General features: G+C 48.0%; 1 protein-coding gene across 2 annotated transcripts in view; it reads left to right on the top strand.

The window, feature by feature from the left end:
• LOC138526394 (pleckstrin homology domain-containing family A member 4-like) overlaps positions 1 to 25951 on the top strand; it is a 291575-nt gene that overhangs the window by 219824 nt on the left and 45800 nt on the right. For both annotated transcript variants that reach the window (XM_069637101.1, XM_069637089.1), the window contains exons 13-16: positions 268 to 417; positions 8889 to 8987; positions 15206 to 15314; positions 20013 to 20095. In XM_069637101.1, coding sequence (XP_069493202.1) covers positions 268 to 417; positions 8889 to 8987; positions 15206 to 15314; positions 20013 to 20095 — 441 coding nt within the window. The remainder of the gene's footprint in view (positions 1 to 267; positions 418 to 8888; positions 8988 to 15205; positions 15315 to 20012; positions 20096 to 25951) is intronic.

Here is a 25951-nt window from a genome sequence, read left to right as displayed (position 1 = left end):
GGCCACCATTTTCATGCGTTCAGAAACTGATTACTAATAGGAGGCCAACAACCAAATGGAAACCTGATCCACCAGTTTGAAACCCAATGTGTGAATGCATTTGGCGCTCCAGGAAGCGCCTCACCTACAACTTCTGTTCCCTTAGCCATCTAGGAGGGAGGGTTGCCGTGACTGGATCCAGCTGTGTTTGCCTGCCCACAGCGTGCGTCCATGTTTTGATCCCTCACTGAGACCCCATTGTATCGGCTTTATTTCCCATCCACATAGGAGAAGCTGGAGAATGTGCTGGAAGTGACGCGCCTGAACATGGCCGAGTTTGAGGGCCAGGAGGATGTGCTGGAGAAGATCTGGTACCAGCAGAGGATGCTGCAGGACGACCTGGTGCACGTCCGAGCGCGACTCTGTGACCTCACCCTGGTGAGTTTTAGGAACACCGACCCTGAAATTCTTATACAAATAGCCCTGGGCTTTTCGCTCATGGTTTGTATTGGCAGATGGGAAGAGCAGTCTGCCAGTGTTGGATCACGGTTCACTGGCAGTGGGGACGTATGCTGGAATTTGTATGAATGTGTGAATGTGAGCATCTATGTGATCACTGAGAAGGTCATTATTGCGATGGGCTTCCTTCCTGTTTTGTTGTTGTTGATTTTTTTTTAAAAAAAACCTTTACAACACATATATATGCGGGGGGAGACCCCCCCCCCCCGCAAACCCCTGTATTAATATTAGATCATATACCACCCACATATATATGTGGTGTAAGGGGGGTCTAAAAAAAAGTCGCCATTTTCGGCCGTCGTAATTGTGAGGGCGACATTTTGGGCCATTACCTGAATGTGCTTATTCATATTGTGCAAACCCTATCTAAGAAGCCAACAGATAACTTTATAATAAAGGGATGCAGTAATAGTGACAACAATACGGCTACCATGAGGAGTATGTAACATTAAGGGTACAGTGTGGAAGAACACGGAGTAAGGAGCTACCGATTAGAAGAGAAAGACAGACCCAGTGTGCTCCCAGCCACTCTATATTCCTGTGAGCTTCACATGATCCGACGTTCCGAACTGCACCGCTGAGATCCTGGCTCTGATCAGCGATTTCCCCCCCTTGCAACATGTTTCTTTTTCATCTCCCCAGAGGACCCCAGAGTCACAAAGCTGTTAAGCAACCACCCCCACACATGTAACCAGTTTTATTTTATGCCACTCTTCAACAGCTTTAAAAAACAAATTAGAATTTCATTTGTTGGTGTTTCTCTCAAGGATTCCACCCTTCCGATTATAGTCACTGACTGTGATTCCCAGTACGTTTTAGTCGACTATAGTCATGAGAAAATGTCCTCCAAGCATCAAAGTACTTCCTGTATTGGATGGGTCAAGGGGCAGTAGGGGTCAGCTGAATAAACAAATAGGTAGCCATTTGTTTAGGCAAAAATGTTATGGTAAATGGCAGCCTGACAGGGGTACCCTCCTGCCTGCCTCTTCCTGCCACCCTCCTGAACTGCCTCCGGGCCACCCGTTGCACTGGGGTCTGTATCTGTACCCATACAGCCCTCCACCCACTTTTCTTCTGTACTTATCAGATATACTCTATATGCTTAACCTAGCACTTTCCACTTGTTGGCTGCACTACCACTGTTTATTTATTTATTTTACTTATTATTTATAATTCTGTTCTCTCCTCCTTTCTGCACTTTCCACCTCTCCCCCTTCCATGCACTTTTCCCCCTTTTCCCTTTCCCATGCACTTGTGCATTCTCAATGTTACTGGGCCTAGTAAGATCGTTGTTTTTGTTCTCCCCTGTTCCCCTCCCTTTACCTGGTTGCGCTCTGAAACACTTGTGTATGAGAGCGATATAAATAAAATATTTCATTTCAACCAGAGCTCCCCCCCAACCCCCCCCACCCCAGGACGGTCGAAGAAGGGCTGGCAAAGAACAGCCACGCTAGTAGTGGCGGACTCTATTGTGTATAACCAGGGCTACGGACATAGCCTGCGGTAGAAAATTCACAAAATAGTTGGTAGAGCACGTCCACTGCCACCAGCCATAACTAGAATATTCTCTATGTGACATAAAAGTCACAGGAGCAGAGAGAAGGGTGATACTAAGTATTCCCTTGGCACTCCACAGAAGGTGGTGTGTGCCAATCTCTCAGAATATAAGGTTTCAGGAGAGATAGCCTTAAGAACTGTAGTTACTTTAGGATCTAGAAAAGAATCTCCAAGGATGATCCAAAGGGTCCCCAGCAACACTGCCCATAAGGAGCTGTTTGTTGCAATAGTAAAATACATATGCCTTCAAAAGAGATAGGGAGGACAGCAGACTTGATAGGATAGTAAAACACAAAGGAAAGAGTTAAAAAAAAACACAGAGCCCATAAGAATGAATGAGTGGAAAAAGGCTCCACGCATTCAGGATTAAAGAAAAGGTCCAGAAGTCCAGCAACAAGTGCTGGGGGTCTCACTACGAGAGGGCATGAAGCATACAAATGATACATCTCCCGGGGGCGTGGCTTGGCGCCGATGGCGAGCGGTAGCTGATCCGCCGAGCTCCGGCCGAGACGCCGTTTCCTGATCCTTTTTCTCCGGCTCGCGTGCGACCCCGACTTCTGAAAAGGAACGAGCGGTTGGGCGAAGCAGCCCTGCACCTGAATAGTTGCTGGGCCCACCAAATTGGACCCCCCTGAGACTCCGGTGGCCCTGAATCGGTTCTCCCCCCCTCCCGTTCTTACTGGATCCAAGATGGCGCCCCGCACAGCATAGCGGTGCCTGCGAGGGGTACCCCCTCCCCCAACGGATTCCAGGGCCCGGCGGGGAGAGGCAGCAGCAAAAGAGAGGCTCCGCTCTTCTAGAGACCACCTCTACGGACCACACCATCACACACGGGGGCAGACCACAGCTCACGGCCCGATATTTGGCCAGGTGAAGGGCCCCACCAGTGATCTCACAAGTGAACTAACTTTTGAGGCCTAAAACACCCGCAACCATCGCCCCAAGATGGCCGCCAAGAACAAGACCAGAGCCGCCACCATGGACTCCTTTGTTTCCACCAGGGCGAAGACCCCCACTCAATCCAAGGCCAGCTCCTCTGAAGTTGCCCAGTCGAGCGAAGAGGTGGCGGCCGATAACCACTCTCAGATACTTGATGCTATAGCCTCGCTAAAGACGCATATAGACTCCAAGATCGACGAATTCAAAGTCGATATTCAACTGATCCGCCAAGACGCTCGCAACTTAACGGAGAGGGTCGCGACCGTTGAACAGTCGGCAGAGGAAGCCTCCACGGCCATCACAGCCATAAAGTCCGAAGTTGTCCTCCTGAAGAGGAAAGTCACCTTTTTGGAGGAAAAGGCGGAGGAGGCCGAAGGTCGGGCCAGACGGAGCAACATCAGGATCCTGGGGGTCCCGGAGGGGAACGAGGGAGTAAATACCACATCCTTCGTCGAAACCCTTCTGCTACAAGAAATAGGGGCCGGCAAATTGACCCAGGGATTCTCTGTCGAAAGGGCCCACAGATCCCTTCAGAGGCGCCCTCCACCCGGATCGCACCCCAGACCCATAATCGCTAAGATACTGAACTTTCAGGACAGAGAAACTATCTTACGGCGATCCAGGGAGGGGGGCCCCATCGAGCGAGGAGACTCCAAAATCTCCATTTATCCGGACTACACGCAGAAGGTACAAAGAGAGCGGAACTCATTTGTCCCGATAAAAGCCCGGCTCCGACAACTGAACCTAAAATATAGACTACTTTATCCATCGCGCCTAAGGGTTGTCTACAGGGAGAGAGTGGTATTTCTCGAGAACCCAGATGCGGCCAACATGTGGCTTGAGGATAATAACCTGGCGGATGGCAAGGACAACTCACAGACTGAGACCTAACCCCCCAGCGACCCCCATGTAAGAAACATCGCACGTGAGACCGGAATACAGAAGATAATCCAACTACAGTTTTTTCACTTGGAAACGGCCTCGTTCGGCTCTGCCGCCAGGCCCTTGCCCCACCCCCAGCGTAGTATTTACCCGGTCTGGGCACCCGCCTGACCCAGCTCGCGCCCGACTCCCGGATGGGCTCCGACGGCTCGAGAGCGCCTGAGCACCGCGACAATGTTGTAGTTGCTGGGCGCACCAGTTTAAGTTTTGTTGTTAGTTTTATTAGTTGTACAGTCTTCATGCCTCTTTTGCCAACGCAGACCGAGATGGGTCTGGGACATGACACCGATGAACGAGATGCAGTGGTATCCCCCCTGCAGCCCACCCGAACAAGACTAAAGTGGAGTCGGACCCCAGAGTCCCACACCAAATCTGAAACTCGAACCGGATGGCGGCACAGCTTACTGTAATGACCTGGAATGTGCGGGGTATGGGCTCATACCTCAGGCGCAATCGTATACAGTCCTACCTCAGGAGGAAGAAAATCTCCATTGCACTCCTTCAAGAGACTCACCTCACGACGGAGGCCATGTCTAAAATTGCAGACCGATGGGCTGGGACTGTTAGAGGGTCCCCCTACTCTAAATACGCCAGAGGGGTGCTAATATGGATAAGCCCGGACGTCCCCTTCCAGATGGAGGGAAGTGAACAAGATAAAGAAGGGAGATTCACAGCGATTTGGGGCACATTGGAACAAACCCCAGTCTGCTTCATCAACTCTTACTTCCCTCATCACGGGATATCGGCGTACCTCGCCACATTGATAACGAAGCTGACTCGGTACCGGGACCGCACCTTCATATGGGGAGGGGACTTCAACTGTGTTGCTGACACGAGTGCAGACAGATCGCTGCCCCCCCCACGCCCGAGCAGCCTCACATCCGGTGCCTTGAGGGAAACTCTGGAGCAACTCAACTTAGTGGACATCTGGAGGGAACACCATCCGACCGACAGGTCCTACTCCCACTACTCAGCTCCACACGGAGTTCACACAAGAATTGACTATCTGTTCATCAATAAGGAACTTACCCCACACATAGCAACCACAGAATACCTGGGGCGGACGATCTCCGACCACTCCCCACTGACCATGTTATGGCAAATGAGAGGCCCCAGACCCCCGATCCCCATGTGGAGGATGCCGACCGCGGCACTTGCGGACCTCGAGTTCAGGGAAACCCTTGCCGAAAAATTGGAAGAATACTTGGAGAACAACATCGGTTCGGTCCCCTCCTGGGGCACATTATGGGAAGCAATGAAGGTGGTGACCAGAGGCGAAATCATATCGAGAGCCGGCGGAACTCGCAGGCAGTTGCGGAGAACCCTGGAAGCACAGGAAGCTGAGATCTCCCGACTGGAGTCCACATGCGACAACTCTATGGAGACAGAGACCAAGCTGAAGGAAGCCCGCACAGAATGTCAGCAGGCATGGGAAAGACTGGAAAAATTTGATTTCGCCACGCACACCGCCAGATCTCATAAAGAATCGGACAAACCGGGAAGACTACTAGCATGGCTCTGCAAACGGGAACACCCCAAACATCTCCCAGTGGAGATACGGGACGCTAATGGGTCATCCCACTCGACTCAGCTAGGGATCAATGAAGCCTTTGCTAAATTCTACACAGAACTGTACACCCACAAGACCCAGATTCCTGCTGCAGACATCATAGACACACTCGAGGAGATAGAACTTCCCCACATTTCGCTCGAGCAGAGAGAGGAGCTGGAAACCGAGATCACTCTTGAGGACGTTCAAGGGGCAATCAGGTCCCTCTCCAACAACAAAGCCCCTGGCAGTGACGGCCTCCCACCTGAGTTCTATAAAGCGTATGAGTCCATCCTTGCCCCAGTTCTCCACGAGGTCTACCAGGAGGCACACACGGATGGGATTCTCCCCAACACCATGAAGGAAACCATAATAGTCCCCATGCTCAAGCCACACAAATCGCCCACCGACTGTGAGTCCTATCGCCCTCTGGCTATGCTAAACTACGATGCCAAGATCCTCACATCCATATTGGCCCGCAAGCTAGCCAGGGTGGTGGGTTCCATCGTTCACGAAGATCAGAACGGATTCGTTCCTGGGCGCAACACCACTGCTAACCTCCGGAGGTTGCAGCATGTAATGGCCGAAACATATGACAGGGACGAGGACCTGGCGGTGTTGTCGCTCGACGCCATCAAGGCCTTCGACTCCATATACTGGGAGTGGATCAGGGAGGTCCTGAGAAGATTTGGCTTTGGAGGGGGCTTCATCAGGTGGGTTGAGGTCCTCTACAATTCCCCGACGGCGAGAGTAAGAACGGGAAGAGTGGTTTCAGCGGCTTGGGATATACAAAGGGGAACAAGGCAGGGCTGCCCGTTATCACCCATGCTGTACATACTGGGCCTGGAACCGATTGCATTATACTTCAGGCAGCAGCTTTTCGATGCTGGCATTAAGGTGGGCAATGCACACCACATAATATCCTTGTATGCAGACGACGTCCTTCTTTACCTAAGCTCCCCCGAAGTTAACGCGCCAACCGCGTTGGAGATACTGGACAACTATGCGAAGTACTCAGGGATCCGCTTTAGTAGGAATAAGTCCTCTGCCTTCCCCTTGGCGGGCTTACGCAACATTCCGGAAAACAATCTCCCAGAGATAGGAATAAGCTGGCAACTGGTCCAGTTCCGTTATTTGGGGATCAACATAAGCCACACCCCGCTACTCATGCATGAACACAACACCGAGGCCGCCATCACGAGTCTCCGAAGTTCTATAAAGTTTTGGTCCAAGCTCCCATTGGCCATGGTGGGCAGGGCAGCGATTGTCAAGATGATCGTACTCCCCCGATTCCTGTATTTCTTCGTAAACATTTGCCATTACATTAGACCGTCCTTCTTCAAGAAGCTGGAGGCCATCATCAGGGACTTCCTTTGGGGCCCACACAGGCATAAACTGTCGCTGTCCGTCCTCTCTCTCCCACACAAAGAAGGCGGAATAAAGTTGCCGGATCTCCAGTTGTACTACCTGGCTGCCCAGCTGAGTCACATAACGAGATGGCTCTCGGATGAGCCTTCAGCAGAGACCGAACTGCTGAGGCAACCCTTGGACAATGTGATCCCCAAGGAGATCCTATGGCACCCTACATGGCAACCCCCGGTCCCCTCCATGGTGATTGACCTGGGAAGAAAGATATGGGCCAGGTCCTGCTGCATCAGGCGAATACGACACCCATACTCTCCGGACAATCCCATCCTAGCAGACACCTGTCGAACGGCTGCAGACATCTCTACGGCAAGGAGGTGGGAAGAGGCCGGCATTTACACATGGAGCGACATGTATGAGGAGGGAGAATTCAGGGATTTCGAATCTCTTAAGGCTGCCGATGGAATTCCCCCGGGCCAGTTCCTCTGGTACCATCGCCTCAAACAAACTGCTAAGAAACAATGGACCGGATGGCCGGAGGAGCCCTCCCCTGACCCTCTGCTACAAGAGATGCATGACCTCTCGGACGGCTGGAGACCTGTCTCCAGGCTTTACAGCAGACTATGTGATAAAACCAACCCTAAATGCGAAGATCTGAGGACAAAATGGGAGGCGGACCTTGAGACCCCGATTTCAGATAAAGAATGGGAAAGAGCGCTGATATTTCCCAAAAAAGTATCCAGGAACACCAGGTTTGGCCAGATCCAATTGAACGTTCTCTACAGGACATACATGACCCCACATAGGGTTGCCTCCTTCAATAAGACATCCTCCCCTGCATGCCCCTGGTGCGGGAATGATAAAGCAGATGTGATTCACATGTTCTGGACCTGCACCAAGGCGATGGCACTGTGGTCCAAGGCCAAACAGACCTGCATGGACGCCGGAATGACAAGATACGAATGGACTCCTGGCGAGTGCCTCCTGGGGACCTACCCCAGACCTAGCAAATCCAAGCACGCTGTTAAATTAATGGACATATCATGTATCCTGGCTAAAAGAACAATAGCGATGGCCTGGAAGACGCCGTCGGGCCCCAGGCAAGAGAGATGGCTCAAAGAACTCGAGAGATGGACAACAGCTGAAACCAGGGCCTGGCAGGAAGGAATCACGAACAGTGGCGAAACCGAAGGTGGCACTTTGGAATCATGGAAGGCCCTCCTCAGAGACATACGCTTCAGCGCTGACTACAAACCCCCCTGAAGTCCCACACCACTGCATTGACACTGCTCGGATGCCGGCATTGGTGGAACCACCCCTGTGTTTGACCCCTCTTGCTTCCTGAAACTTTGGGTCATTGCCCCTAACCCACCCGTCCACTGTAAGTTTGCTACAACATGAAGACTGTTGTTGATTTGCTCGTTCCCCCCCCCTTGTTTCCCCCTCACCGTCTCCTCCCCAGTTCAAACCAATGTTGATTTCTTGTTGTATTGCACGTTTTCTTTTTCTTTTTTCTATCAAAACCAATAAAATACGTTTTAAAAAAAAACAAATGATACATCTCCCTAACACCCTGCCCCCTCTCTTTAGCTGCACCAGTCCCCCACTCACTCTCCCTGCCAAATTCTTTACCTGATCCCTTGGCCACAGGTCCCTGCTGCTAAACGTTGCTCTCTCTGGTGCAGACTCGGGCATAATGAAAACAGAAGAGGGCCTCTGCTGGGAGCCCCGCCTTCCATTTTCATGGCGCTTGCTGTAGGTCATTTATTTTAAAAAATCTCAATACTATTAGCAGCTCAGGGGTTACATACCAGATGCTAATAGCAATTATACCCTGTTCCGTGGGTTTTCACAGCTGGTAACAGGGTTTGGGCGTGGCTTTAAGGCCCTTGCTTCCACTCGGTGTGTACCTTGGGCCACCAGATGGTGAAGTCTGCAGCCAAGGTGTTATTTCTTAGTTACATTTTAAGGGCCCGTGATTACGCAAAAAAGCAGACTGTGTCATTTTGATTTCTTTTGCCTTCCCCCACTTTTGTAGGAGAAAGGCCGAGCCTGGGAAGACTACCGAGTGCTGGAGAATGACTTGCATGGCCTGCGAGAGACTCTGGAGCATGTGCGGCACGTTGGCCACCCCCAGGTATGTCATTCCAACCCAACTCTGAAATGCGATGTAACTTGGAAAACAAGAAGGCGCATCAAAGGGAGCTATGTGAAGAATTAACCTGTGTTTCCTTGGCAACCATTGATCAATTATAAGTGTAGGTGTCTCTTTTCACATCTGCAGGGTCCATTTATAGTGAAGAACCAATTTACGCGGGGCGCAGGGGGACCAGTGGTCTATCCAAGATGAAATGGTGTGCTATGAAAGAAGCGGGGCCCTTAGATGGGCATGTTGGGGGCTAACCCGTGTCTGTGCAGTAAGCACTCTCCTGTGTCATCCAATTCCTTGTCACTGTCACCCCTGAATTCCTTCCGACACAGACACATCAGGAACTTGTCTGGTTACACTGTTGTTGGTAGAAGGGGAACTGGGCAACCTATGAAATGGGGTTAATTCTCAGTGGTCTCGATGATCTGCTTGTATAGTTTGCCCAGTGAGGTGGTTAGACTCCGGCATACCCTCTGCTACCTTATTCAGCCATGAAATATGGTTTCTCATTATGAGTAAAATCTTGATTGATGACACAGCGGTGAAGAGTTCTTCCAGATTGCTCTACGCACGTAGGTTTTAAAGGGGCCCATTCTACGCTACCCTGTACATCTAACTTCTACGAATGCAAAGACTTGGACATGCATTTTCATTGTGAATTTGATTTATACTTTCATCCGTTGCACATATTGCCATGTCTAACTAACCTAAACGCACAAAGCCCTTCAAGTTGGCGCCATCTTTAGATATTTTTCTGCTATTTTGGGGTTAGTGTCACAGAGCAACGCAGTGAAAATAACTCCAGAACAACAACGAGCGAGACAACTGGTGGGTCTCACTTGGAAGATAAACATTTTGAAGTGACTCTAGACCTTGGTAAAAAGACACTGGAAATATGAGCTCAATTTTATTCTAGTTACCAATGGCTGCCCGTCATATGAGAAGTCCTATACGTGTTTATATGAATTATATGGGTCGCAAATCTTCCAAGTTCTAGACTTCTTTGCAATACGCCTTTTAACTTTTGCTGAAGGAATAATCCTTGGTTTTCTTTTGATACATAACATTTACGAGTGTAGTTCAGAAAATCTACACCAACTGGAAAGAGCTCTGCTTCAGGATTATGCAAGGGCTTGGCGGAGAACTTTGTAAGTAAAATGGAGTCGCCTGAAGAGGAGCTCCAAGAAGAACCAGTGCTTGAAGAGACTCTTAAGAAGGAATTAGACCTATAAATACCATTAAAAAAAAAAAAAAATTACACTACAGTTATACTGATGGCTAAGATCCCTATCGCAAAACTAAGGAAGAACACAACTTTGAAACACGGTGCAGTGATCTCTTGGGCGCCCCAAAGACGGCATGACTCCAAGAAAAAGGAGTGCAGGGCTCGAAATTAAGATTGGATAAGCAGGAGCTAAAAGCAGCTCCTGGGTATCCATCATTACCCACTAACCAGGAGCTAGCACTGTGAACGCGGAGCTAGCACAGAGTATCTCGCAAATCTAACTGCCACATTAGATAGAAATATATCATTTTGCAGGACCCCTTATGCTTTAAGTGTTGTATGGATGTGCTCTAATGCTTGTTTATAATTTTCCCAAACGCACAGGGTTAAATTCACATAGAGGCGTTTGCTCGGCATTGCTTGGGAGCCATAATTAGCTCCTGGTAGCTGTCTGTGTCAAGCTAACCAGGCTTTTCTAGATCACGAGCAGGAGCTAAATAGACCCCAGGCCCCCTCATTGTCGACTACTGCTGTGTGTTATCACTCGTGGCCCTGAAAACAAAACAGCTTTATGCACCATCAGCCTTGAAAACCAGCATTTTGGAACCACCAACCCAGAAAGGAAGACCTGCCTCACTAAGTTGTGTTCCCAAATATATAATTCCAGTACTTTTCACTGGTAAAAAATAGTTTGTGATCCTATATACCAAAACGCAGATTTGACACTGCAAATTACCAAGAAATGTAAACATTCACCCCTTTCCCGGTTTTGGTTTGGGTTCACACAGCACCTGACCCGGGGCCATTACCATAGATGGCAAGAGATAGTTTACTCCAGCAAAAACTACAGGTCCTACGAATGACAAGGAGAGGGGTTTGTTAAACTTTATTTCAGCATGAAACTGCCATAAGAGTCATGTCATATACAATAGAAATCCTGACCATGCAAACAGTGTTAAAAAAAAAATTAAATACAAATGTATAGGTCATTGAACACACAATTGTCGCATTTTATTAAGATCTTGTAAATGCATGGGGGAAGTCAGCATAACGGCTTCATTCAGTATACAAAAGCCTGATCAGCATTTTAAGACAAATAATCATATATAAAATTTTAATGCAAATTCATTTATTGATATATAGAATGTGCATACATCTTTAAAAATAAGAATTGTAGAATTCAAATGTAAATCCTTTGGGCCTAGATACAAATAAAATTACTCTGAACAATTTGGTGCGACCAATGCCGCAAAATATCGAGTTTCTTCCTGGCCACTGGGCTGGGCTCATAGACTCACAAAACCATATTGTTTAGTAAGTGTTTCGCAATCTTTGGAAGCACTAACAAAAGGCCCATGGATTTTCCCAATAGACGTATCGTAGATGTTCTCTTCTTAAAAAAAAAAACCTGTTTTAATAGGGAGAGTTAAAATATAAACCCTATGGGTAGTAAAGCAGTGGCCTCATCTATATATTCAAAGAGCAGACTTTAGTTGCAGGGACGTTAAGGTGAGAACTTATCGCAACAAAACCCCTGAAATTCAGCTAAAGCCACCTTAACTTCGCGCCCCCTTTTGCACAGCCTACGACTACCACAATGATGACATCATCACTGATGGCATCACTGAATTTCCAGAGTTTTGTTGCGTTAAGTTCTCACCTTAACGTCCCTGCAACTAACCCCCGGTTTTGGGTAAATCCCTGAGATATAGCTATCTATTTTTGAGAAGTGGGCACCCCCTTCTCCATCAAATATTTAAATAACTACTGCATGGAATAACCCCAAACCATGCATGGACCGCAAGTCGACGCTTCGTGCCCAAGTTTTTTCGGACCTGGTCCAAATTCGTCCAGCGGTTTGGGCTGTGTGCTTTGGCAAAAATGTACCTGGTTTGTCTATGGGAAAATGAATGGGAAGTAGGCCGCACTTTAGGGAAAAAAAATATTTTTCCTCTTAATAACTTTTTTAACGAATATTTACCAAATATTGCAGTCTGAGGCAGGGGTCGCGATTCCTTAATCACTTTCGACATTTTGGTCAAATCAGTTACTCGAATCAAAAGTTATTAACAATAGAATGTTGAGGGGTTCCTATGGGAGACCGACTCACCTTAACTATTTTTATTTAATAATAGAAGAATAGCTGAATCCTAAACTATTATTGGCTAGTGTGTCGAAGTGCCCCCATGCCACTCAACCTCCAGAGCTGCATGGGTCTGTTTCCATCTTCATGATCACTTGTGGGGTCCTGTGGCATGAGAGAGGAGACATTGGTAGCTATTAGTTTTCAATTTCTTGCTTGGATCATGATGCTGGATTGTTATTTAAGAATGCTTTGGGCTAAGGTTGTTGAGTGCTGTTATCCAGTTTGCGTTAAGAGTTGTTTTTAGGGGAAGAGCCAAGTTTTCAGTAATTTGCGGAAAGACATGAGGTCCTCGGTGAGTCGGATGTGCGGTGGAAGTGCGTTCTACAGAGTGGGGGCCAGAGCTGAGAATGATGATCCACCTAACCTGACTGAGTTGGTTTTTGGTATGAGTAAGAGGCTGGCAGAGCTTGAGTTCTTGGAGGATGGTAGGGTTTAAGTTTGTCTTGAAGATATTGAGGTTCCTCCTGCACCAGTGTGTCAATTCTGGAACCTAAAGTGGTCCCCAAAAGCAATGTGTACAGTGACCGCCTTTAGAAACTGCCAAATGGCTGCTGCAAGAATGCTTTGCTGCACCCCGGTTATTGCTGTCTTGACTCTCTGGTACTGCTGGCAGGTCCTTTCTTTGCTGGCTTCTTCTTTCATGAGCCCCCTCTTCTTCATCCATGATATTCTGAGAGGCGCAGATAGGGTAGGTCCTGAGTGGGCAAGGCCCACCCAAACTCTGTAAATGCTCACCCAGGAGTGCTGTGTCAGCATTTTCAGATGTTAATGCCACTGCGATTGGCCCAACTACATTAACTTCAGGCCACACTCGTTAGAGAATCTTGGCTACGCCTCTGGGACTTCTGTGGGTCTCGCCTCACAAAACATCAGTACCTGCTCCTTGGGACGCTTTTGAGGAAGGTAACTCTTTCCCACCAAAGACTGCCCCACATCTGCACAACCCGTCCCTGGGTCTCTCTGGAAACGCTGTAGGTGTTATGCAGCACTGCTGCAGAGGGCTCTAATAGGTGTTATAAGCCCACACTGACGTTATAGGCCTGAGGTGAAGCTGGGGGCGGTAAGTGCTGATAACATCTGTTTCATTTCTCTCCACCTGGGCTGTTATGCCATTAGAGTATGGTAGAATAATAGAAACAGGTTAAAAATGGAAACAAAAGAAGGCACTTGGAGAGGGTCATTGGAAGCTTACAGTGAACATTGTGCTGGTTGAATGCTGATTAAGGGAGACCGTGAGCATAATGTGGAGTGCTGGGAGACGAGCATTAAGATTTGTAATAAAGATTTAGTGTCCCGTGCAGGCTAGAATCCCAGGCATGAGATGCCTGGAAGCTTGCCTTCGCGTCCAGAGCAAAGCGTGGCTGTTAAAAAGGGCTCCAGGCACCTAATGCCTGTGAATTTCAGCCCCCCTGGTCCTAAGGCTTCTAGCACCCATTGGGGGCAGGATGCAACTTACCAAAAAAAAGGAAGCAACTGTTTGCTTCACACAGCGCTGCATTGCTACAGGGACAGGGGCGGGTTCAAGGAAACCACAGCACTAGCGGGGCGGTCAGATCCGACTGCTTCCCACCCCGTGAGATGTCACAGTAAGCCAAGAGGCTGCAGGTCCCGGCCGGGAGAGAGCGGAGGAGGCAAGATAAGTGGGAGGAAGGGGGTGTGGAGTGAGGAGGGGCGGTGCGTACGGTGGGATTCCAAAAAAGTGCTGAGTACTAGTGCCCAGACGTTGCGTGTACTCCTTGCTCCTGATTGGCTGTGTCAAGTGAAACGTTCTACGCAGCGTGCTAATAGCAGTTAAGGCCCTCTGCTGACCCAGTGTTTTCAGTGCCCTGCCAATATTCCGAAACTGCATTGATAATTGCAGTGTCTAGGGCCGAATACCTAGGTGAGCCCTTGCCATATAAAGGATCATTGAATCCTGCTCCTTGCAGTGGGTACTTCGTGAATCCAGCTTTGCACTGGTTCTGCAAGCAGCTCGCCTTTCTATTGCCCCTGGTGTTCCCCTGGACCCGGCATTATTTATTTTGGCAGTGATGGGGAGAATGCCAGGACCTTCAGCTACTTCAGGACTTGTCAATAGTTCAAAAAATGAAATCTCGCCCCAAGCTATCAGACTTTCCAATCAGTACTAAATCTGTACTATTTCTACAGCAAATAAGTTATATGATTTGGGAAGCCCTCTCCCCCGCCACGCCCACCTCCTCCCGCCGGGCTGTTCTTAGTAGGAGCCCATGATAATACATTTGGATTCTGTACAATAAATTGAGCTGCTGTTGCCAGTTTGCATTATTTGGTGTCCAGTCATTTGGTCAAATTAAAACTGGTCGAATGACATTTGGTCGACGCAATTTGGTTGAAAACCAAATGGTCGAATTTTTTTTTTATTATATATTTATTTTTCGGGTTTTCGTTTTTTTAAAAAAGGGATTTTTAGAAAAAAAAGGCGGTTGGGGGAGGGACCCCCCCCAAAAAAAGGAGTGAAAATAAAAAAAAAACAAATTCGACCATTTGGTTTTCGACCAAATTGGTTCGACCATTTGTCTGGTCGACCAATTTTTTTCGACCAAATGTCTGGTAGCCCATTATTTGTGTTATAAAATAGACCACATGATGATGTAGTCATTGCATATTTAGGGCGGTGTCCTCTAAGATCTCGCCGTAACTCCATCATGTACTCCTTGACAATGTGTCGTCTGAGTTTGTTGGATTGTCCAACTTCGGCTTTCATGTATCACCTTGAAAGGTGTTGGACCTCCGCCTGAAATTGATCCACAGTGTGACGTCAGAGATGCCAATGCGCTTTCATGCAGGACTCCCCTTTGTGTCTTTCAAATGCAGGATCAGGCAGCAGCCCAGCGGGACCTGTGGATGATCAATGACATCATATCCGGGCTCCGTGTCAACAAAAGCAGCGTGTACGTCACTCCCGAGCCTACACGACATCCCGGTGGGTACAGACTGACCAAATGCACAGCCCTAATCATGACTGTTTACAGGTTGCAACATTGGAAAAGGTTGGCAGGGGCCACATTCTGCAACACATTGGCAATATTGGAGGCGCCCATGAATATTCAAGCTATGATAGCTTTGGTCATGTTGCCGGCCAGGCCAGTGCTTTTGCAGAGTGACCGGTCCTTTCACCACAAGGTTGCTGCTTCATATCCACATTGAATGGTTCATTGCTAAAATCAGCCCTGGTGGTAGGAGTTTGATAGGCCACCCTATTATGGTGAACAGGGAGACACTGAGATTTTAGCCAATCCTAATCAAGGTAAGGAAGCAGAGCAGCATGGCTTAGTCTCAGGATTGGAGTGAGAATAGACCACGTTGCCATGTGTGGCTGCGGGCAGCCCTTTTCATGCAGCCCGGAATTACGGGTTTTATGCGGAAGCTTCTGTTTGCGATTTGTCATCCCGCCACCCGCGTTTAATTCAAGGCTAGAGGTGGGCTGCTTTAGTGGAACCATGCGGTAATCGGCCCTCCCTGAAGTTCACAACCACGATGTGGAAATTTCAGTTGCATCAAAGGGGGGCAGCTTGCAGGTGCATGTTTAGAACAGTTACAAAGATCTATATCTTTAATCCAAAGCTAAATAAACAAAAAAGCGCCAGAGGACACCATAAAGTGCTGATGGTGGATTTCAAAAATATGTTGTGGAATTCCCCTTTGAAACAATGCCAGCACTTATTGCTTAGAGCTCTTTATTAAAGCAGCAGTAACACGTGCGTAGTGATGCTATGCATCTGTGGTTTCCTATTTTAGGGACCTGTTGAATTGCAAATTATGTTTGACTATATTTGCTGTTCTACAAGACAAGGAATGATATTATTTCATGGCATGCATTGTTCTTGCTTTCCTTTTTTGGTCTGTCTGAAGTGAATCGGAGCTATTGCGTTTGAATTAAAGTACGGAAAAAAAGGTCCCTGGTACTCTAATCCTAGTATACTGGTCCCTATAAGCCGTCACTTGATTGCAGCAGAGGTTCCACCATCTGTGATTAGTTGTTCAGTGTGGCCCCTTCCATGAATGTGTGTCTATGACGCGTGCTTCTATGTATTACTGTTTTTACCGCAAAATGCGTGAGGAAGACCCTCCTACTCCCACCCTGCTCTTCACCACCCCACCCACACCATTCACCCATGCCCTATTGCCTCACCCAAAGACCCCCTGCATTTTCATCTCTAAAATTTCGAAAAAGAATTGCAGTAAAATATACTATGGTGGAAAATATTGGGTAAAAAGACTGGGTACCTGGCAAGGTGGAAGGGGAAAGGCAATAATTGCCTTCACCTATGGTTTGCCACCACCTCCTAACTTTTCGGAAGTAGTCCGATTTTCCACAGTCACCCTCGCCCTCGGCCCACCCCGCGCCCCTCAACCAATCCGAGTGTGGGTGGTTGAGAATGTCGTTAGGGCTAGGAGGGCTGCTTTATGCTGGAGCTAATTTCTTTAGCTGCGTGTTCTTCCACTTGCAGTCTTTGTTAGGGAGAGTTCTCACTTCTGTGCTAATTCCCTTCAACCTTAGGGACACCCAGCTCTTTTGCTGGACTTTAGGACTTTTGAATTCTTATCCTAGAGCAAGTGAGCCCTCTTTTTCTCACTCTCATGCATTTTGATCTGATTTGGATTATCAGTTTCGTTTGTTTTTGGACTCTGACAAACTCCATAGGCATCTACTTTTTGTGTGGTGACACACAGCACCTTCAGTGCACTGCCACAGAGAAATCCTTTAGATGGAGGTTTAAATACCTTTTTTGTGAGAACTAATGTTCCCAAGAATAGTAAAGTGAAATTGACTTTACTTGCCTTTTTCTCTCTGTAGATCCAGCACACCCCATTTTATGTGGAGTGTTGGGGTGGGGTGGGGGGAGTTACGTATTAGCCCCTTTTTCTACTTACTCATGTAAAAAATGTTGTTACCCCCACTACTTTAAATGGCTGGTGGCAGTGGTTTAATTTTCCTACGATTGTGCTTTTCTAACACGGGCTGAATCCTCAGCTGCAGTATAGCACCCATGGGTGACCATTATGTAAAAATGTCCCCAGTCTTTTTTTCCCACCATTTCTTGTTTGTGAGGTCCTTCTCGGGTTTTACTCTGCATGCCAAACCAGGTTTAAGCCCTTTGTTCATTTTGCCTTTGGCGCGCTTCAGTACTGAAACCCTCCTCTGGCTCCAGTGCATCTGGCAGGGCAAGAAGTGAGGGAGATGCCCAAAACTCCCTTGTCCGTAGTCTCCTTGGTTACCTGAATGCATCCAGTCCTGATTGGCCGGCTGGCTGTCCTTGCAGGACAGTCACCCTGCTGTCTGAGGGACAGCTAGGCTGAGCATGAATGGGCGCAACCTGCATAAAAGTCTTCTTGGACTGAAGTCAAAGTCGACCACTGGGAAGAATACCCTGTTGAAAGAAACCGTGAAGAAGCTTGCTGCATCCTCCTGGACCGTTGAACTCCCCGGTGAAGCCCTGCTGCTGTGCTGAAACTCCTTTTTCTGATCGACAAGAGAAGCACCAGAAAGGACGACTCCTTACCTTATTTATTTATTTATATAGCATGCAAGCAGCCCAGGGGCTTTGAGGCGCTGTTACTTGCAATAACTTAGTTACAGGGTACAGGCATGATAGCGGTTGTTGACACATTATGAATACTACAAAACTTCATACTGTTACAGATATTGCATTTGGTCATTTATTACAGCTTATATGATAAGTATTCGTGCTGGTGTGTCGGGCCTTATGTGAAGTGGGTAGTTTTCAAAGTTTTGCGGAAGGTGGTGAGGGAGGTCTCACCTAGGATAGTGGGAGGTAGGGCGTTCCAGTGAGTGGGTGCGAGATAAGGGAAGCTGGATCCTTGGGTTTGTGGGACCAAATTACCCTGAGACGAACTTTGCTGGAAGACCTTCCCCAACTGGCTGTACTTATTTGCTGCTTCTGGAACTGAGTGCCAGGGGTCCAGAAATCTGTAGTCGAGTGCAACATCTGTAAGCTGGCCAGAAGCTCAAGGAGTCTCCTGAAGACCCTCCATAAAGCAGGATAAGCCAAGCTCGAGTCACCTGAAAAGAGTGCTGGACTCAAGGAGTGAAGAAAGCCCAACCGGTGTCCAAGATCCGCAGTGGTGCTGTTTACCACGCACTGAAACCGCGAAGTGCCGCTGAATTGAAAAGAACCCGCAGCTGCCGCCGACCTCCGAACAGCTGTGCAGGTGTCCTCCAGACATCCTCCCTCTTGTCCACACGACTGAGGCCCAGGATCTGCAACCAAGATAGAAGCCAGCTGGATCCTCTTCTTCTAACATAAGTTAGAACATAGTGTTCTGACTAAAGGGTACTTAACTCTCTGTCTCTAGCATGCTTTTCTCAGTTGAGACTTGTAGTAGCTGCTTTTCTAGAGTTGATTCCAGCTCAAACTTTCACAAATGTAACTGGTTGTGGCCCAACAGTGATTTTCTACAACAAATTCTCTAACTTTGCGCAATCATTTTTGCTATCTAAGTAGTGCCTCAGCTCCATATACTTTGTTCCAAATTGACTTTGGCTGTCCCAACTCCTTGCAGACTCTTCTAGTCCATTGACTTTGATTCTTACAGTCGCTTATAGGTGATACATTGGTTTTTAACTAATATTGCTAGGAAAGGTTTTTATCTAGACTTCATTGGGAGATTTAAAAGTGCTCCCATGCTCTGAGAACCTGTTTAACCGTTTTCCTTCCTTTTAACCTTTCCTTTCTACCAACCTCGAAATTTACCAAGTGCAAAAGTGCTATATAAATGCCATTACTCTCCTAGTTGGTGAAGTCACCTCAGGGTGTAGGAAGTGTGTATCAAGCATCTCTAAAGAGTACATACTTGCTTGGCCTTGATTCTGAGAATGTATTTTAAAGGGTATTTTTATTGATGCACATTGCCCTTTTTAAAGAATCCTTATTTACACTGACCATTAAATAAGTAAATAATTATTTTACTAGAAAACCTTGAGTACAAGTGTTATTTGGATACTTGTATTGATGACTTTCGGTCCTACAGCACTACAGCTCACTTTTGCCCCTTTTGAGATAAGTCTGGCTGCTCAGTCACACTACCAATGTATGTAGTACATACCTATACTAATTGGTGGGTTACCTAATACCAAGAGGACAAGGCTGGTGTAGTTTCCCACAGGGTTACTACTCCAATTCTTGCCCAACAGCCTTTCCACAGCCGCCCACTCAGCATAATCAGACATGTAACCCCCCACTCACAAACCCTCCCTGCAGCACTGCAGCGAGACCATGCCCTCCAGAATCTGGCACAGAGCAAAAGGGCTGGGTACATTTGGCAGGCACATCAGGGAGATTTTGAGAGCACTTTATTGAGGTCATGCTCTCAGTTGAGGTGTTGCGTCTTCGCTTTAAATCTCTTCCAGCTTCATACCTCCCTCCTACTCCTCCTTTCCCTAGTTCCTTGAAGAGGTGTGTTTATGTGGGTGCTACAAATCATAACACATAAGAACATCAATTATTCTTTTTCGTTTATCTATTCAGGAATGTATTTAAATTATGGTGCTTGGTGTTCTAAAACCAATAACTGCACAAGAGTGGACTCTATTAAAGGTGAATTAAACACCGACTCTGTGATTTTTAACCTGCCGTGTCTGATTTGTATTCTCTCGCAGCATTGATGCTTGCAGCCTCTCCAGCCACCGACCAGCACCCTGGCTACCAGCAGGGCTTCCAGCACCTATCTGGATTACAACAGGTATGACCCAGAGTACTGCTACCGTAATATAGGAGAAATGTTAACTTTATAATCACTGACCCATCACAAGCCTACCGTAAGGCCTGCTAGGGAAAACGCAGTCAAGCGTCTGACCCGGAAGTCTTCAATGCTCAAGGTAATGTCAAGCATTGCCATGTAGAACACCTCAACCCTGGGCCCTGTCGCGTTGAAAATGTGGTTTGGGGGTCCCTGCACAGTGCCCCTTCAGCGACGCCAGTGGGGTAGCAGAACTTGCATAACCCACCCATTGGCCCAGTAGAGCTATTCCAACAATTGTCATTACCATATACATGCCAACATTCGGCAGTGCCTGCGAGGGAGATTTGTACAGAGAAATCGGGAAACAACAATTTCCCCATAGGAATACAATAGGGAAATAATAATTTTGGGAGAACGTGAAAAATTGCTGTATTTTCCACCAAAAAATCAGGAGTCTCCCGCCTAAATCGGGAGGGTTGGCATGTATGCATTACATGAACTTCGACGCCAAAACATCACAGGCAGTGACGCCACACAACATTTCCGCTTGAGTTCACAGGAGTAAACATCCGCTTAAAATACTCTGGGGCCTCTAGGCAGGAAGACTTTCGAGGCCCTTGTGGATAACCGATACGGTTTTGAGGAAACTATTATCCTCATTGGCAGCAGTTTAACCTTCAAATCCGAGCAGGGTAAACACCTGCCACAAATATGAACGAGCGAGTTAAGCAAGCGAGACGACTTCCCAAGGGGGATTGAGTGTGGTCTTCCTCAAAAGGGTGACTAAGTCAATTTTTTTATCTAATTTTCAGAAGATATTTTTTGTTTGATCCCTTAGGCTCTATAGGTAGATATAGGATGGGGAAGGTATGGGATATTATAGCACTTCAGATGCCATGTCTGTCAGAGTACACCAGAGCATTTTCCCTCTCTAAATCATTTGTGTCCATCAAAAAAGAATGTTAATTCCTCTGAAGAACTGGATAGTCAATAGAAACATGTATTTGTGCCCCGTTACTGAAGTAGTGCATGATGCTATGTGCCTTAACTACACAGGGAAAACGTCAATTATACGTCATGTGCCTGTATAAATTAAACTTGTTTTAAATATTGTATCAGTAGAAATTATGCCAGTTTTAAATGTTGTCCCAAAAGGTATAAGAAACACAATTGGTCATCTGCTTGTCAGTGAAATACAAATAGAATTGCCAGCAAATGCAATGCAATCAGAATTGCTGTTATATGCCAGGGTGCTCCCAGTCCACGCAAGGTTGCTCCCAATGTATATGTGAGTGTTGCTAGATAATGCCAGGCTGCTGCATGACAGAATGCTCCAAGGATGCACATGGGCATGCGCAGACACATACACGCTCACACATACACAAATGGAGTCACTTGCTTGGCAGCCCGACCCCCTCATCCAGGCGTGCTGCATTTAGAGGCTCCTGGTTTTATAGAGGTGCTGGGTGTCACCCTGTGAACCGGAAGTAGCTAGAGGAGATGGGGTTTTACATCTGCCGCATCCCAGTCCCGCCTCTTGATCCTGGGACAGGAGGCCCATGCCAGGCGGCTTCATATCCGGTGCATGCAGGAAGGAAGGGGAACCACATTCTACTACAAAAAGCATAAATAGAGTTATTTTTTTCCTGTCGCCAAAAATAACTTCCCATGTACTCTAGCATTGGGTTAATTTCACTAATCTAACTCCAGCCTTGGAATATTTGGGGAAAGTTCTGGATGGTGGTCAGGGCTCGATTAGGAATACATAGTGTTTAAAAAATGCAGTGCATTCCAGCTCTAGTTTCACTTCCTACCGAATAAGCAAGAGTCGCCGAGGGGAGCAGCATGACCCCTGTGGACTAGTTGTTGCTCCTGCCATCAGAACGGCTCCAGAGAATGATTGCCCATCAGTCTGCGGTTGGCTCTCATCGGAGGAGGGAAAGGGGGTGCTTTAAACCACCAGTACACTTCACTTTCAAAGAATTAGAAACAGGGGACACATGCCTCTGTAAATTGGGTCCTTGATGAACTGTAGGCCTGACCAGATGTCTTCGGGGAGCTCATGGCGGTGTGTAGTTGCACGCCATGTTTCCAGCGAAATGACCCCTTGGCCCTTGCCTTCTCAAGCTTTTCTGAGATCTAGAATGAATATCGGGTTGTGACGTCACGTGAAGCCAGCACACGTTGGTATCATGGGAGTGGGGAAGAACAGGAAGGGGAGGGGCAGTGATGTAGACGAACAAAGATGTAAGCATGAATCCTCATCTTGTGTCCGCCTTCATTGCATGCCACAGAAAGGGGGCCGTGTGGGCGAATGGTGAGACCACATAATAGGTCACAGTTTCACATTGGCAACGAACGGGCCGACCGACTTGTGTCCGGTCCCTGTTAGGTCTGGAGCCTGGTGCAGACAGTGGGGGGGTGCCGCGGGGAGGAGACTGTGGGTGCGGTGGTCCCGCTAGCCCTGCCCCTTCTCAGCCGGAATGTCAGAGATGGGCGAGGAGGTCCAGGAGGTGGTCCGGGTACAGAGCCCAGGGCCTGGAAAGCACACGTGAGTGTGCGCAGCAGAGTATACATTTCGCCGGAGCCCACATGCGAGGCTTGTAAGCCTGCGCCGCTCCAAAGAAAACAGAACTTTTAAGGCGAGCATGCCAGATCACCTGATACACCCCTGATGACCGTCCCATTGACCACCACGACGCAGATGGCGCACAGGGCTGCTGCAAGGTCAGTCAAATGAAGAAAACCCCATACGTGATCCACCAGTCATAACCAGAGGAGGTTTCACCACACAGCAGGCAGGCTCACCTAGTAATAAATCATCATCGCAGGTAAGGGAGAAAGCAGCATGTGGCTCATCCCACATCCAACACAGCACATCCCAGAGGGGAATACTTCATCTCCCGCCCCAGTGGCAGCCACAGCCCAAAATGTCTGAGGAGGAGAACCTGACAGTGCCTATCACACCAGCGGCAGCTCTACCTTCAAGACTACAAGACAACCTAATCACACAACTACCCACTCACTTCAGTTTGTCTGAGACCAGCAGTTTGGGTCCCAGATGGAAAGATTAATGGGGGATTTCGAGGTGTACATAAAAGCTTTGGGCCTCTTCAGGAAAACAAAAGGCACAGCCTTCTGACACTATGCATAGGCCCCAGCGTACAAGACATCGTAGATGAATTCCTAACCAGGACAACGGATAGCTATGCCTAATTCAAGATAGCCATCGCTGAATACTGCATGCTACACACCAACGTAGACTATGAGAGATGCATATTCCACACCAGTAAGCAGCAAAAAGGGGAATCAATGGACTTGTATGTCATGCAACTACGCATTAGACTAAAGCATTGTGACTTTAACAATTATTCAAATGACGAGACCCTAAACTCCTAGATCATCGCAGGGTGTGTGTGCGCTGACTTCAGGAAGAGGCCGCTACAGAAACCCTGATCCCTGGAGGAAATACTACGCCTAGCACAGTCAGATGTGGCCCTTGCGCTCTAAGTGGAGGGTCTGGGTTACATCAAAATCTTGCATGGAAAGACAGAAAATACCCACAAACTAGAAATGACGCAACCAAGTAAAGGCAATGGTGAACCATTTTGCTACTGGTGTGGATATGAATTCCCTCATGACAGTACCTGCCCCACCATTGGACAACAATGCTCAGCTTGCGGGGGTGACAATCACTTCAAGGCTGTATGCCTCCTGTATTGCAGCCAAGCTAGCGGCGAGGGAAACGGCGGAAGACCACCACAAGGTGGAGAAAGACAGGTGCAAAGTCCCCCAGGGACTCCAAGCCAACTCTATAAACCACCACACCGAAGGCAAAGAGAGGAGAGAAGAAGGAAAGCCACAAGAAAGGACATCAGGTGAGTGGAGGTCAAGCAAATCTATGACATCCAGATCCAGAAGAAGACCCAAGAAATATACGTTTGGTACCTAGTCGCAGAGCCGCAAACAAACAGCAGATCCAGTGCATCTTCAGAAGAAGACACAAGGAGGAGGGAAAGCCCTTAAGACGAGCCACGGAAAAGAGGATATCTCTACGCCCTAGGAAACCCAACGGCGAAAGAACAAAGTCCAGTTCTACTTCTACAGATAAATGACATGGCAGCAGAATTCCTAGTGGACACAGGAACCACAGTAAACATAAGTCAAGAGGACTACAACAACCTGCCTCATGCCCTGCGCCTCCGACCAGCAGAGGTACGTATCTATCCATATGGGTCAAAAAGCCCACTACCCTGCAAAGGATATTTCATGGCACAGTGCAGATACAAGGCATAACCCAAGAAAATACCCATGCACATCCTGGAGGCTGCAACGGACAGTGGTTGCACATCCTAAGCTTTAAAGCCACAATAGACATGGGTCTCATGAATGTGCTCTATAGATTTGTGGCCCACAAATACTTGGACCCATCTTCCAAAATAGAACAACTTTTCCCATCACTATTCAAAGGTTTGGGCAAACTTAAGGATCGACAAATCAACCTACACATTGACCCACAAGTGCGGCCTGTAGCCAAACACTACTGTGGCATTCCAGTAAATATACAAAGACAGGTGGAGGAAGATCTATACAAACTACTGGACGCTGACATCATAGAACCGGGAGAAGGCCCTACACCGTGGGTATCGCCGATTTGCTCCAGTGCCCAAAAAATATTCACCAGACATCAGGATATATGTGGACATGTGTGACGCTCACCTGACTCCCACGGAGGCGCTGGCCTGGTTCGCGCTGCTGTGACCTCTTCTAAGGTGATGCGCAGGGTTCGGAAGACGGACTGGACCGGGCCCCCAAATCTGGCTTGTCTGGCTCGCAGAAGTACCCTCCTGTAGGCGAAAATATGGGATTAACTGTCTGCGGGGTAATGCAATCGGCCTCCCACTTTCCCCTCTCACCCTCCTCGAAACCTTTCTGTGATTCCCCATAGCGTCTCACCTTAGGGTTTGGAAGGACGAGCTCTCCATCCAGCTTCTGATGCAGGGGCGCGTTGGTATCCAGTTACTTTACTGGGTTTTCGGATTGGTGAGAACCAAACTTGCTTGGCTTCCAGGTAAGTTTTTTGATAAGAGGTTCCCCTTGTGTCCATGCATTAATGTACTAATGCTAGTGTCTTTTTCCCCATAGGGGCCGGGGTACGGAATGCCGGGGAACAGGCACCGACCCGAGATGAGAGGTGAAATCCTTGTAGAAATCAGGTAAGCCTTTAATGAGCGTTTTTTGGTAATGTCTTTTCATTCGCTCATTAACGCAAATGTCTCTTTTTCCCCGGGGTCCGGAAATGCCAGGATGCGGCGCGGACCCGAAATGAAGAGGGAATGAATCAACAGGTAAGTCTTAACATGGAGATTTAGCTTTCCTTATTCCCTTCTCTCTCTCACCTTTTGTTCTTGTCTTTTTTCTCCATAGGCGCTGGGTCGTGACTGCGAATCCGGATGATCGCTGCTGAACATGGAGGCGCCCTGTAAAGGTGAGTGGAATGCGGCGCTGCAGCGATCGACGCGATGAGCTTTTAAATAAGTCTTCCTTTTCAGGATTGTCGGCAAGATGCCTCCGGGATGCGGATTTAGCAGGTAAGGACTTTTCCTTCTTCTGTTCTCTTCTTCTCTTCCTTTGCAGGTAATCCAGGATGCTGGCAGGCGTGGCAGAAGTCAGGATGCAGGAGCAGACACGGTGAGGTCCAGCTGCTAGATGCAGAACAACACGAAGCACGTGTGGCTGTTCGGGTGGGGTTTAAATAGCCTTGGAAGAAGTTCCAGGTATGTATCCTTCCTCCAATCAGGTATGTATCCTTCCCCGACCACGCCCGGATGATAAATTAGTCCCACAGGTAAAGTA

Source organism: Ambystoma mexicanum, chromosome 1q (assembly GCF_040938575.1).
Source record: "Ambystoma mexicanum isolate Mex_15411 chromosome 1q, UKY_AmexF1_1, whole genome shotgun sequence".
Taxonomy (NCBI): Eukaryota; Metazoa; Chordata; class Amphibia; order Caudata; family Ambystomatidae; genus Ambystoma; species Ambystoma mexicanum.
The sequence above is the reverse complement of the archived record's forward strand: the minus strand, read 5'-3'. Positions and strand labels throughout refer to the sequence as shown.